Source organism: Pseudorca crassidens, chromosome 6 (genome assembly GCF_039906515.1).
Source record: "Pseudorca crassidens isolate mPseCra1 chromosome 6, mPseCra1.hap1, whole genome shotgun sequence".
Classification (NCBI taxonomy): domain Eukaryota; kingdom Metazoa; phylum Chordata; class Mammalia; order Artiodactyla; family Delphinidae; genus Pseudorca; species Pseudorca crassidens.
In genome coordinates, this window is record NC_090301.1 from 59,232,189 (window position 1) to 59,246,381 (window position 14,193).

The window sequence follows — 14,193 nt, forward strand, 5'->3', positions numbered from 1 at the left end:
TCTTAAGATACTAAGAGTTTATGAAAAGAAATGTCAATTTCTTTGGGGCTTGTATAGTATACAGTTACAGTTGTGTAACTTCATTTACTTTGGTCTTCTCCCCAGATGTATGTGGTGTAAACGTGGTTTCTCAGATAAGTCTAGAGCAAGACTCAGCAAACTTACCATAAAGCATTTCAGGCTTTGTGGGCCACTATGTCACATGCTTTCTTTTTTTAAAAACTCTCTAAAAATGTAAAAGACCATACTTAGTTCATGTGTCATATGAATACAGGCTGCAGCAGAATCTGGTCCCCAGGACGTAGCTTGCCAACCCTGGTCTAAAGAATCGGGTACGAGAACTTTTGAACCATGCTTTTTTTGTCTTTTGATTCTCTCAGTTCTGGAATAGGTCTCAAGGCACAGCGTACCTGCAATAAATATCCGAACGGTTGATAAAAGCAAGCCAGGTATTGTGAAATCACTGTTGGTTCTTGGGTTGGCAAATGGTCAAAGAAAAGAAAACAACATTGTAAAACTTCAGGGGCCCGTATTTTCTATCTGGTGATGTAGCCGTCTTAGCTGATTCTGATTCACAGCTATCAGGCATTATCACCAAGCCAGGCCCTGTTCAAAAGAGCTGGCCCTTGACTGTCAGAAACTTAAGCCAAAGTGTGTGTGTGCAGGTGGGGGGGAAGGGGGAGGGGGCTCTCGAAAAGGCAGACATGGTCTTTTGTTTAAATAGGAGGAAAAAATTAGGACTCAGTGCGGTAAGATTGAGCATCAAAGATTTTTAAAAAAGCAGACAAGCTAGAACAAAATGTTTTATTATTAAAATAAAAAACTTTGTATAAAAGCATAACAGATCAAATGCTCTATTTACATTTATTGATTCAAGGTCCAATTATGCACCAAACACTGCACAGGCACAGCTACGGGCTGCAGACGCAAAGCAAAATGAACATACACACACTTAGATTCTACCTCTAGCAAACGATCTGATTCATGCCGAAACAGGCAGAGGGAGAGACGACACACGGACTCTGCCCAGAAACTAAACTGGCAGAGATGTCAAGTTAGCAAACTGTTGAAAGTCACCCTTCTCCAAAAAGGCACTTCTCAGTGTTATAAAAGTGCTTCAAACCTGAATGCGAACCCTGTGCCTGGTTTATAATTTCTTCAAGAAAGTAAAAACTGCAAAGAACTGTAGCTGAGTGTAAGTATCAATTTTCCACGCAACATAAGCAAGAATTTATTTGAAATACCTTACGTTATAAACTGAAATCAACTTGGCAAACTACACTCATCCTGAAGTTTTATTCCATGAATTCAAATCAGCCTACTCCTGAAGGCTCCCCGTCCCAATTCCCCAGGATGGCTTTTCTACAATGATTTCAAGCATAGCACTGCCCGAGAACCTTTGGGTCGTGACCGTGTGGGCCAGATGCACTTGGTGGAAGAAATCAGCAGCAACTAAGCCTCAACTGTGACAACTTGAATAATAAGCACAATACATGGAATATTCTCCTGAGAGGCCTCCACAGTCATATATTCCACTTGCCAACAATCACCTAATTTTTCCACATGGTTTTAAGACTTTTGTGCCTTGATTCTGTTAAAAATGTCAGCGAACACTAAATCAGACCCAGTGTTTTCACGTAAGCAAGTTAGAGGGCTAGTCTCTGGAGTCAAGAGATGTAGTTAGTTAACACTAGTACTGCATTTCTAAGTGCTTGGTTTTATGGGTGGATCCCAGGGCTACTTCAACACCAATTAAATCACACATGCTTCCATAAAATTGTCATTTAAAAAGGATTCTGAAACTAAATGGTGGAAGAGAACCACTGGAGATAAGAGGGGGATGGCATGGGATGAGGGGTGGGGGGAAATGCAAAGGAGAAACTGCAGGAGGGCAGGGTACAGCTGGCACTACACCCCTGTGATGCCCAGACACGCGTGCATGTCTAATGAGGTTAACCTGATTTGCCTATAAGACAGACTGATCATCAGAATTCTTAAACTCGGGTTTCAATCACATGACAAAATTGAAAACTTTAAAACAAGGAAGATTTGTGAAGTGGAAGGCAGGTAGTGGATCTTCCAATTATTATGCTTGCATTTCAAACTCCTGTTTTAGACTGAAAGAGAAGAGGGAACATGTCAGGATATGGTTTTCGGCCTAACAATTCTCTTCTGAAAACTAATTCCAAGAGACACACGCACCCCAATGTTGATAGCAGCACTATTTACAACAGCCAAGACATAGAAGCAACTTAAGTGTCCATCGACAGAGGAATGGATAAAGAAGATGCGGTACATATATACAATGGAATATCACTCAGCCATTAAAAAGAATGAATTAATGCCATTTGCACCAACAGGGATGGACCTGGAGATTATCATACTAAGTGAAATAAGAGAGAGAAAGACAAATACCATATGATATCACTTATATGCAGAATCTAAAATATGATACAAATGAAAACTTATTTACAAAACAAAAACAGACTGACAGACATAGAAAACAAACTTATGGTTACCAAAGGGGAAGGGAGTTGAGGGGATGATAAAATCAGAAGTCTGGGATTAACAGATACAAACTACTATATATACAATAGATAACCAACAAGGTCCTACTGTATAGCACAGGGAACTAAACTCAGTATCTTGTAAGAAACCATAATGGAAAAGAATATGAAAAATATATATATATATATGTATAACTGAATTACTTTGCTGTATACCTGAAACACAACATTGTAAATCAACTATACTTCAATTTTTAAAAAGTTAAAAAAATAATAATCTTCTGAGAGCCTAATTCACTCTTTTAAACGTTTCTATCAAGTTATAACACATCTTAAGTGTACAGCTTGAATTTTACACACGCATGCCCACGAGGGTCACCACCACCCAGATGAAGATATAAAATGTTTCCAACCCTCCCCGACTCCCCATGTGCCCCTTTCTAGTTAATATCTGCACCCTCCTGCCCTCCATAAGACCACTCTTCTGACTTCGACCGTTTTATTAAGATACAAAAATGAATGTCAGATTTGGGTGTGGAAGAGGGAAAAATCAGCCCTACCTTTTCAAGTAAGCATGCACGTTCCCGAAGCCGTGGTACTTGGCTAAGTACACGAGCACCCCAGTTGCACACCGCCCGTCTCTCTGCCGACAGAAGCTGCAGTTGCAGATCCCGCGACACGGTGGGCAGTGCCAGCTCTGAATAAGCATGAAAAGGCACCATTAAGTTAAACCTCACGCCACCGCTTACTTATTTACTCCTGTTTAACCTTTAAGATGGGCCTGATCAATTGCATTCAGATCTTTTTAATTATTAAAAACCTCGTAACATGGTTAACATCAGTTAGTCATGCATCACGTTCCCTTAGGAAATCCCACGGAAAAAGTTCCACAGCCACTAGCAGGGCTAAGTGGGGAACGGACTTCCCCGAATGGCCGGGTCGGGAGCGCTCCAGAAGGGCTCACCACTATCCACCAACACTCTGAATGCATCTGTCTTCCCCGAAATGAATGTCCCACGACACTAAGGGCTCAATCTCTCTCTGGCCCTATCAGCTCACGGCAGACTCTCGAGCCCCCAGGACCACCCCTTCGAGGCACGTACTGGGTCTAGCAGAGCATCCCTGACTTCTTCACCGTAACGGTTTCGAAGGCAGGGCCCGCAGAACTGGCCTCGAACGCCCCAGCACTCTGGGTTTCTGCAGTTTGTCTTGGTATCCATAGTTTTCTGGCGGCACTGATGACAAGTCGTTCCCTGCAAATAATAAGCAAATAAGAACCAAAAACAAAAACACTGCTTTCTGTAGACAAAATACTTAAAGAATGTCCTTCTTTGGGAATTCCCTGGCGGTCCAGTTGTTAGGACTCCACGCTTTCACTGCGGAGGGCAAGCCGCACAGCCAAAAAAAGGAGGAATTTGACTACAAAAAAAAATTTAAAGAGAAAAAAAAGAATGTCCTTCTTTGTTGGTAAAGTCTCATATTTTCTCTCTGAATCCTAGTTCACATCTATACACACATGTATACAAAAGGACATGAAAAGTATCTCAAGCATGGTGATTTCATTCAACTGGCAGACGCAATACCTTATGTTATCAAAACTACAACAAGAAAAGATCTGTTTGGGCTTCCCTGGTGGCGGCGCAGTGGTTGAGAGTCCGCCTGCCGATGCAGGGGACACAGGTTCGTGCCCTGGTCCGGGAGGATCCCACATGCCGCGGAGCGGCTGGGCCCGTGAGCCATGGCCGCTGAGCCTGTGCTCCGCAATGGGAGAGGCCGCAGCCTGCGTACCGCAAAAAAAAAAAAGATCTGTTTATCTTTACCACACAACCATATCCCCAACACCTATCTATGTAGACACACGTTAACAGATACTTAGGTTGAATGAATCAATTTCTAAATTAAGAGAAAAGATTTTATGCTACTAAAGACTTACTAAGCAACTACTACTACTGCAAACTTACTAAGAAAGCTAAATCCCAAGGATGCTACAAAACTCTCTGTTCTTACATGAAAAAAACACACAGGCACACATCCCATATGCTAAGACTGTTAGAACATTAGCAAAATGTCTCTCTCACAGACGTGTACATTTCCAGACATCATTTAGAGGCTCTGACCAATGAACGGTTATAGATCTTCTCTCGAGAGTTGCTGCAGATGTTGTCCAATTCTTCCTCCGTGATTTCGTCCACTGGGCGAATTATATGGGGAAGGGCCATGGATCCGGGGCGACGACTTCGGGGCATGTCATCTTCCTGCATAATGAGAAACATGGAACAGAGTGGCCTTCCTGGCTCTTGCCAGCTCTGAATCTCAAGATACTCGCTTTGTCATTTCTTCAGAGAATTCAACCTGGAAATCATTCTTAGAGCTTACGGAGAAGGGGAGAATCCTAAGTTTACTAAGGATCATGGGACAACATCATGGAAATGACTCCTACGATTAAGAAAAGCCCAAGATAATTTTGATCCTCTTGCCTGCTAGCAAGAACCATCAAAATAAGCTGATATGGGGCTTCCCTGGTGGCGCAGTGGTTGAGAGTCCGCCTGCCGATGCAGGGGACACGGGTTCGTGCCCCAGTCCGGGAAGATCCCACATGCCGCGGAGCAGCTGGGCCCGTGAGCCATGGCCGCTGAGCCTGCGCATCTGGAGCCTGTGCTCCGCAACGGGAGAGGCCACAACAGTGAGAGGCTCCCGTACCGCAAAAAAAAAAAAAAAAAAAAAAAAAAAAAAACTGATGTGACTTTAACCGTTCTGGAGTGTTTGAGAAGAACATTTCATACGGATCATTGGTGTTGAGGGGGTGTGTGCTCCCGTGCTGTGTCCATGACCCTGGGCCCACAGAACATGACAAACAGAAGAGAAAGCATAAAAGCGGAGAACTCACGTTCACGTAGCCGGCCACGGGCTTCCTCTTTCTCACCAACATGTACTTATCCTCTTCCTCCTCGTCCTCCTCCTCATCCTCCGTGGGCGGGGCACTGTGCGACCCAAGGACCCGAGACCTCGACCTGGTGAGAGGACGAGCTCTCCGCTCAGGGTTTCTCCTGCAGGAGACACCTGGGAATGTGCGCCTTCGGGGTGTCTTTGGACGCTGAACAAAACACAGAGGATTGGACCCGTTTATTCCAGAATGAGAAGTGGCACCTTCTCCTGAACCAGGTTGTCCTTTAAGTAAAAGGAGTACTCCACTTCCCGATTTCCTTCAGCCTCTCTGTAATGCATGGAAAATGAGCCCAGAAATGATACAGCCATTGTAATTTGGCTTTTGTTAACACCAAACCTGGTTTCTCTCAAACTGAGGGATGATCTATTTATGCTTTACTCAATAAAGATGCAAGAAAGAATCTCGTTCTCCAAAAAAAAACCCTTTTCTACAACATCTCTTGAGCCCTGAAACATATTCACTGTTCCTATACTGCCCAAGAGAGAAATGTATGTATGCTTTTCCTTGTTCTATTCCTGCTCACGGAGAGGCGGAAAAGGAAATCTTTCCTTTTGTACCACACCAGACACACCAGATTCCCCTGAGTTGCACCAGCTTAGTTTCCTCAGGATATAATCACATACATTAGGCCATGACTTGGTTAACAAATTGTTTTTGCTTTCTTTTTTTTCATTCTCAGATTTTAAAAACATCCATTACCATGTAGGAGGAATCTGCCAATGCTGGGGATACAGAAAAAACCATTTTCGATCTTTATTTCCTACCCCTGAGGGTCTTAGGTTTACTTGGGTGGGAGGAAAAGAAACAACCAATCAAAAGAGGTTTGAGGAACTTCCCTGGAGGTCCAGTGGTGGAGACTCCGTGCTTCCACTGCAGGGGGCGCGGGTTCGATCTCTGGTCCAGGAACTAGGACCCCACGTGCCACGTGGGTGGCCAAGGAAAACGGAGGGGCTTGGGGTTTGAGCCCCACAGGAGCTCGGCATCAGGGGACAGGGGCACCCCTGGCCCAGGGTGCAAGGAAGAGGTCCCAGAGATCTGTCAGAAGCTTTCCTCTATCACCTCTAAGTCTGTCTACAAGACCACATGAAATAACGAAATTGGACTTTAAAATCAGACCTGCCCATTTAAAATCAGACCTCCCCAAAACAGTACCATACAAACAAGGATTTGTACTTACTGAACTGGAGCCTGGCAAGGAACGACTTCCAGGGAAGGAGCCAGGAAAGCTTTCTAATTCTGACATTAGTTTTGCAAGCTAAAAAGGGAGGACAGTAAACAGAAGTTATTGGTTTAGAATAACTACTGAAAACAAGTAAATTCTGGAAATCACAGTAGCACGTTTCAAAGAGTTTCTGATTTCCCCTATACATCTACCAAGACTTTAATAGATTAAAAAAAGAAAAGTTAAGTTTAGGAAAAGAAACACAGTTTAAAACATATGTTATGAAAATTTCAGAGCTACATGGAAAATAATTCTTATGACAAAGATATAAGCAACAAGTGGCTTAGAGAAAAGCTGGGAAGGAAGGGTGAGTTCTAATACATTCAAAGTCAGATACCTACCATTGCTTTGTTTTGCTGTATATTTAAAGCCCTTTTCTCCAAAAAATTCATGCCACTTTCATCTTCTGAATCAGAATTGCAATCGGTCACAGAATTCTCTGAGGGTTCGGAGGGCACTGCTCTCTCGTTGGCAGCTCCCCTGGTATTTCGAGTTGGAAACTTCATGGCCACCCGGAGAGGTCCGGAACTTCTGCACTGACTGCGGGTCCGACAGCCCGCGTGGTCTGCCTGCAGCCTCTAGTCAATCAGAACAAGTGAGGCATTAATGACTTGCTGATTGTTGCACAGTCTGCAACAGTATGACTACAAAATATGCCTTTGGAACAAAAAGAGCTTGCAGCAAATACATTTGCACTGAACACTTTAATTGTCAAGTTTAATTGACAGCTCTGGGTAACAAAATCAAGAATTACAAATAAATACAACAACCTGAGTGTAGTTTAACTCGGGGAGCCTACGTGAGACACATTGTTATAAGCCACCTTCACAGTCCCTAGGCCAGTGGTTCCGAGCCATTTTTTTAATGTGAAAATCCCAGCTCCCTTTTTCATTTCTTTAAAAATAGAATCTTTATGCATTTTGAAAAGAATTCCCCTAGGAGTAAATATGTGTGCTCTCATAAATATTATTTCAATGCTTATGGCAATACTAAACTTTATTAAAAGATGTCTCAATGTTCTGTACTACTTTTTTTAAAAACTAGCAAAATATATAACATAACATAAAATTTTTCACTGGAACCATTTTTAAGTGTAGAGTTGAATGACATTAAATACATTCATTGTTCTGCAACCATCACCACCATCCATCTCCAGAACTTTTTTCATCTTCACAAACTGAAACTCCATACTCATTAAACAGTTACTCCCCACTCGCCTCCCCCTCAACCCCTGGCAACCACATTCTACTTTCTGTCTCTATGAGATCTGACTACCTCCCTCTCTTATCCACTTTTTGGAAGCCTAAAATTCTTAAAATCTCAGATTCCAAAAGTAGTATGTTTCCACCATTTAAAATGTATGAAAATTAGCCACTGGGGAAATGCAAATCAGAATCACAAGACATCACTTCCCACCCACTAGCAGAACCAAATCAATAAGTACTGCAAGGATGTAGAGAAACTGGAACCCACACACCCACTCTGGTAGGACTGTAAAATGGTGCCGCCAGTTTAGAAGACAGTCTGGCGGTTCCTCAAAAGGTTAACCATACAGACTATATGACTCAGCAATTCTACTCCTACTGAAGAGCGTACGTCCATACAAAAACCTGTATGCACATGTTCAGAGCAGCATCAGTCCTAACAAAAGGTGCCAACAGCCAAAACGTCCATCAACTGATGAGTGGATAAATAAAATGTGGTATATTCACACAATGGAATATTATTCAGCAATAAAAAGATATGAAGTAAAAAAAAAAAAAAGATATGAAGTACTGACACGTGGAAGAACTTTGAAAACATTATGCTAAGTGAAAGAAGCCAGTCACAAAAGACCACATATTGTAGGGTTCCACTTCTAGGAAATGCCCAGGATAGGCAAATCTATGAGACAAAATAGATTAACGGTTGTCAGGAACTGAGGATATTGGGAAAGGATGCAAAGTGACTGCTGATGGGTACAGCATTTCTTTTTGGGGTGACAAAAATATTCTGAAAATGACTGTGGTGATGGCTGAAAACAAACAAAAAAAAGAGAGAGGCAAAAAATACCACCCATAAAGTCCCAGAAACGGAAGACTCATTTTTTAACATTCCAAAATCCCCACCGCTTTTTGTACTATTCTTATATTTTTAGTGTGCATGGGTTGAAAGATATAAAATGACAAAACTTTTATCAGTTCTTAAGCCTTTTAATCAATTGGCATTTTATCAATCGCAACAAATAGCATCTACAAAGAATTGAAACATTGCCCGGAAATGATTCAGGCTATAGACAATGTTGGGTGACATCCAGATTCGCAGATCAGCCCCTGCCAATAACTCCAATACATACTGATTCAGACCAACACCACCTCTTAGAGGAAATATTACATTATCGTGAAGTTAGACAGTGATAAACACTCGCTGGTCAGGCGTCCTCACTTATGTCAGTGCCGCTCAAGTGCGGTCCCAGGCAGTGGACCCGTGTCAGAGCACAATGAGCTAGAGAGCACGCACCTGACTGCAAATCAACAGTCTGTCGAGAAAGTCTTGCTAACAGAAAAACGTGTGCAGAAGTAACCAGCATGCTCGGGGAGAGTGGGACCGAGGTGCGTCAGCGGCAGCAGTGTCCCGAGCAGGACAACAGAGGCTAAAGGTAAGACAGCATGCACAAGAAAAGCCAACAGAGGAGCCAAAGTGGAAGCAGGCAGGGCCCTAATTGTCATTACCTGCACTTAAGCTCCTGCATGGGAGTTATCACAGGCTTTCCGGATGCAGGCACAGATCCACTACAGGAACCGACATTTACTGAAGGCCTACTCTATGTCAGGCCCTGGGCTGGGCACTTGAACTTAAATGTGAATGTAGCTCATCTTGAGGACACGTGTGCTTCCTCTGATTAGGCTGGATTTCTGTAGCAACAGAAATCTGCAGGCGGGCCAATTCTATCTTACCAGTTTCCAAGATTTTCAGAGACTACAAAAATGGTCAAGCTTTACAAGGAGAACTACATTAGCAAAAAACTGCTTTAAGACATGAAGAAAATACTCTTAAAACTTTTTAAAAGATCAACAAAATCTTCTGGCATGACTAAAACGAAAATCTTAAGGAAAAAAAAAAACTTTTTAGGCAAGTACGTCATGCCTCTAAAGGTACCTTATTTCTTGATATTGGTGAAATTCTCAAACTCACCATTCCATCTTGTATCTCACTCTCTGAGAAACCGCAAAACGATTCATCATCAGAGTCGGCATGAAAAATACTGGCCAGTTCGTTAGTGACATCTGGCCTTGGTTTCTGTAAAAATCCACAATGGTCTAACACATCTTGCACCTCACTTTCTGAAAAGCCGCAGAAAGATTCATTATCAGAGTCCTCATAAAAAACATTTGCCAGTTCTTCACTGATATCTGACCTGAATTTAGGTTTCTGTAAAATAAATAAATAAATGTGGTTGTGCATTTTTTTTCCTTTTTCAAGAACCAATTTTCCATAAACCGTGCAGAGAGCAAATCACATTTACAAGTGCACTACAAGAGAATAGCTTTTGTTACAAAGAAAAATGGTTCAGAGGTTTACAAATGATTTCTGAGTTGTTATGGCAAATCATCAGGCATGTTAGGTTAGGCGACATTTCAAAAGGATAGAATAAGTAGCTAATCTACCTCCAACAATTACTACCTAGAACCACAGCAAAAAGTGAAATGAAATTACAGTGCATACTGTATTTTCATAACGGCTGTATAGAAGTGTAAGCAAAAAGCAAGCAGTTTTAATCACGCACAAAGCATTTGAGGCATTTTGAGCACGGCAGACTCCATTCTGTTTATTCTCAGGCAGCACTTACTGTGTTTGCAAAATTATCAGAAGCAAAGCTGTCACAACTGTCATCAGAGGATGACGAGGTTTCCATGGAAATCAACTTCACATATCTGAATTTCTTGAAGTTCTTCTTTGCTCTGCGATCCTTTTGCTGCAAACAGAAATGGCAACACTATTAAATGGGTTGCTTACCGCAGAAGCTAACGAAAGATATCATTTTTGAGTTGAGTAGGTTCAAACAGCACAGAGGAGATGTGCCCACTTCTTATACCCTACACAGAAAAAGGCGGGTTTGCAATTGCTACAAAAATTTTTTCAAAACCAGGTAATATCCTAAAAAGAGATCCCTGTGAAGGAACATTATAACGACAACTATCAATTTATTCAAATATCTGTAGAGCTACCCCTTTACCCACCTTAAGAGCCCCAAACTCTTAACATTATTATACTGAGCTCCCAAGGCATTAAAAGCTAAACTCCTAAAAAAAAAAAAAAAAAAAAAAAAAAAGCTAAACTCCTAAAATCTGCCCTTAAAAAAAAATTAAACTGTACTTCAAAAGTACAAAATGGTAGTGATTTCTCTCCCTCAGCCAAAATCAAGCTAATGAGATCTTTCTATGTAAGCTTTGGGCTCTGTACTGTGATGCTAATTTCCTAAACTGTAAAAACTGGGCAGCACCTCTACTTCGAGATGGCAGGCTTTCAAACAGGCCTGTGCCAGTCAGGAGGGGTAGAGTGATTTCAGCACAAGTCCTTACAAATCAAATATATCAACCCAGTGAACAAATGTACAGGAGCCAAGTTAAAGGTCAAACAGTCCTCCAAACCCAGGTAGAATGCCTGATTCCACTTCAGGGCTCTATTAGGCTGGCCAGACATTCAGCTCTTTCTGCAGTCCCCTTGCTGCACAAGTCTTAAGTTTTTAGAAGTCCTTTCATAAGACACAAATGGCCTGTGGATATGAAAATGCAGCCTTCATTCATGAACACTGAATAGCCTGGCACTGCTCATCAGAACATGCAACTGGCATCAATCTCATGTAAAAAGATGGCCGTTTCTACCATTTCTTAATATTTAATGAGATTTCTTAAATGCTGTATTAGTAGTTCCTATATTTTTCTCTTCTGAAGTATAGCCATGGAGCAACAGAAGTGACTCCTTACACTGAAAACTTTTGAAAAGGCAAGCTCTGCTAGGGGTCCCACAAAAATAATGCCAAGATGTGAGGTGTCGGGTGAACAGAACATTCTGACCTTCCTTCTATACTTAACATTATGCATTTCTCTTGCAAATAAAATTATTTTCATGATCATGGGACCCAACCACCCAGTACTCCTCAAAAGACTCCATTCAATCATCTTAGGAAGTTTTAGTCTTTTGTCCTTTTAGAAAGGCAGGCAAATGTGATAATAGGTAGAGGTACTACCTATTAAAGGAGATCTCAGAAACTCCCCATTTTCCAGATGAGCAAATTAAAGGCTCCAAGGAGGTGAAACAGATTGCTCAAGATCACAGGGTTGCAAGGAGTCTGCAGTCTCCTAAAACAGCAAAGCTCCTTGCACTACTGCAGGAATTATCACCATTCACTCATCAGTATACCTGCCAGCAGTCAGACGCCCAAGACAGCCTCAAGGGAGGCATTCTGTTGGAAGCTCGCAGGGAAATTCCTGCTGAGCTTTAACTAGTCACCACATGCCAAGAGTTAGTTATCAGGCAAATGTATACCTGGAGGAAAAGACCTAGAAAGAAGCAAGGCAAATGATCATGGTTGAGATGGACTTTCTTGGCAGATAGGTAATAACTAACACCACTTAATAGGTGTTTTTTTGTGCCAGGCACTAAGTATGCTTTCACATTAATTCCTTGCAACAAAGGTGGAAACTGAGGCTCAGAGAGGTGAAAGGAACTATTCAAGTCCCACGATGGCCCAAATTTGAACCCAGGCACGTCAGAGTCCAAGTCCAGCTACACGTCTTTCTTCATGCCGAAAGCCAATGCCCAGGTCCATTCAGGAGAGCTGTCTCTGAAACCACGCCCCCAACACGCCCTCTCCCACCCACCCCCAGGGAATCCCAGCCTTCCCACGTGGGCCCCTTACCCATATTTATTTTAAGCGTGTCACTCTCTTCCTTTTCACCCAACCCCCACCCTCTAACCTCTTCTGGGGCAGACCCTCCGTTCCGGTTTCCGTTAGAGCAGAAAGTAACGTTCCATCAGGGCTACGTCCTGCTGCTGAGAGGATGGTTGGGGGGTGGGGAGGGGAGTGGGAAATGAGCAAACGGTCGGCGAACCGTTCAGACCAAGTCCTTCCGCTGCACTAAATCACCGCCTGGGACTAGAAATGCCCCCTCAAGTGTGCATAACCCAAGTTCTAAAGAGACCGATTTGCAAGACCTTTAAACTCCAAACCCTCAGTGGTTACAAGCGCCTGCCGGCATGGTTGATGCAAAAGCGGGCGGGAAGCGCGCGCAAGGACCCCCAGTACGCGCGGGGCTGCGCGCGGGAAAGGGCCTGGAGGCTGCAGGGCGGCGTTCCCCTCCGCGCCCCGCGGGCAGGTCTGCGTACAGCGGACACAATGGGCCCCCCCGGCCAGCCCCCAGCGCACGTGCACCTCGGGCGCACGTGGCCTCGAGCTCCCCGGGGCTGCCAACCATCCTGCAAAGCTCTCAAATCTCCGGACCGCCCGCGCGCCGGGTGCACACGCCCGTCGGGGGCAACCCCTAGTCCCCGAACTACCCGCAAGTGCACAACATCAGGGGCTTGGCTCAACGGGCGCCGCCCAGGACGGCCACCAGTTGATAAGGGCACTCCGCCGCGGAGATGGAGGGGGTCCGCCCGTGCCCAACACCCACCGCGCCCATCCCGCGCCTTCGCCCGTCCAGCCTCACCGGCACGCGGCGAGCGTCCATGCTGGCGGCTGGCGCTCTGAGCGCTGAGAGCTGAGAAGCCGCGCGCGCCTCCGTCCCACCACGCAGGAGCCGGAGCTCGAGCAGCGCGGGCCGGCGGGCGGGGCGCTCAGAGCCCGGGCCGGAGGGGCGGGGCGCGGCAGGCTTTCCCGCGTTGGGGCGCAGGTCCTGCCAGCTATGGTAACGGTCCACCCGCGCGAGAGACCCACTCGGCCCCGGAAAAAAAGCGGTCCCCCCAGATACCCTGAAGTCCTGTGATAGCCGTGCAGTCCCCTAAAATCCTCCTTGGAACTGTGATGCCTTGGGAGCTCCAGGACCACTCCTCTTTACGTAGCTGCACGGTCCCGATCGAATGGCGCGAAAATGGGTCGTATTGCCCCGGGGTTAGCAGGCTGATTTGCATGAATTCCGGGGCTGGGAGAGGAAAGTGGAGATGGGAGTCGTGGAGAGCTGCGCCGGCCTCAGTCAGCATTTAGCACTTTCCCTGCGGTGTGCGGTTTACGTTATATAAAATAAAAATCAAAGAACCAAGCACGAACTCCACCGTTTATCAGCCCAGGCACTGCCCCTAGATGTAGCACCTCTTATCTGGTAACCGCACCATTATCTGAAGCAATAAAATGAGTTAAATCCTGATCTTTCTTTCCAGAAAGCACGGGAAGTTGTTTTATATAAGACTTGTGGTTTTGAAATGAGAAAGGGCTACTGTTAGTTAAGACTCATCTATGGGATAATAAAGTCTAGAAATTATAGAAGAATGGAAGCTAAAGACTGTATTAATGTGGTTTGGAGTTAACGTTCTTCGTC

The 14,193-nt window shown here is 44.2% G+C and overlaps 1 protein-coding gene across 3 annotated transcripts; it reads right to left on the reverse strand.

The window, feature by feature from the left end:
* Positions 1 to 790: 790 nt before the first annotated feature.
* On the reverse strand, positions 791 to 13,726 carry CDCA7 (cell division cycle associated 7). 3 transcript variants are annotated; one of them, XM_067741511.1, is made up of 10 exons: positions 13,630 to 13,726; positions 10,506 to 10,631; positions 9,851 to 10,087; positions 7,018 to 7,254; positions 6,632 to 6,709; positions 5,395 to 5,601; positions 4,625 to 4,762; positions 3,611 to 3,760; positions 3,068 to 3,204; positions 791 to 2,117 (listed from the first exon to the last, which is right to left on the reverse strand). In XM_067741511.1, the coding sequence occupies exons 2-10, from the start codon at positions 10,569 to 10,571 to the stop codon at positions 2,087 to 2,089; spliced, it is 1,281 nt and encodes a 426-aa protein (XP_067597612.1). In that variant the 5' UTR covers positions 10,572 to 10,631; positions 13,630 to 13,726; the 3' UTR covers positions 791 to 2,086. The 3 variants fall into 3 exon arrangements, with proteins under 3 accessions (XP_067597612.1, XP_067597611.1, XP_067597613.1); XM_067741510.1 differs by lacking the exon at positions 13,630 to 13,726 and adding an exon at positions 13,369 to 13,483; XM_067741512.1 differs by lacking the exons at positions 9,851 to 10,087; positions 13,630 to 13,726 and adding an exon at positions 13,369 to 13,483.
* Positions 13,727 to 14,193: the final 467 nt, after the last annotated feature.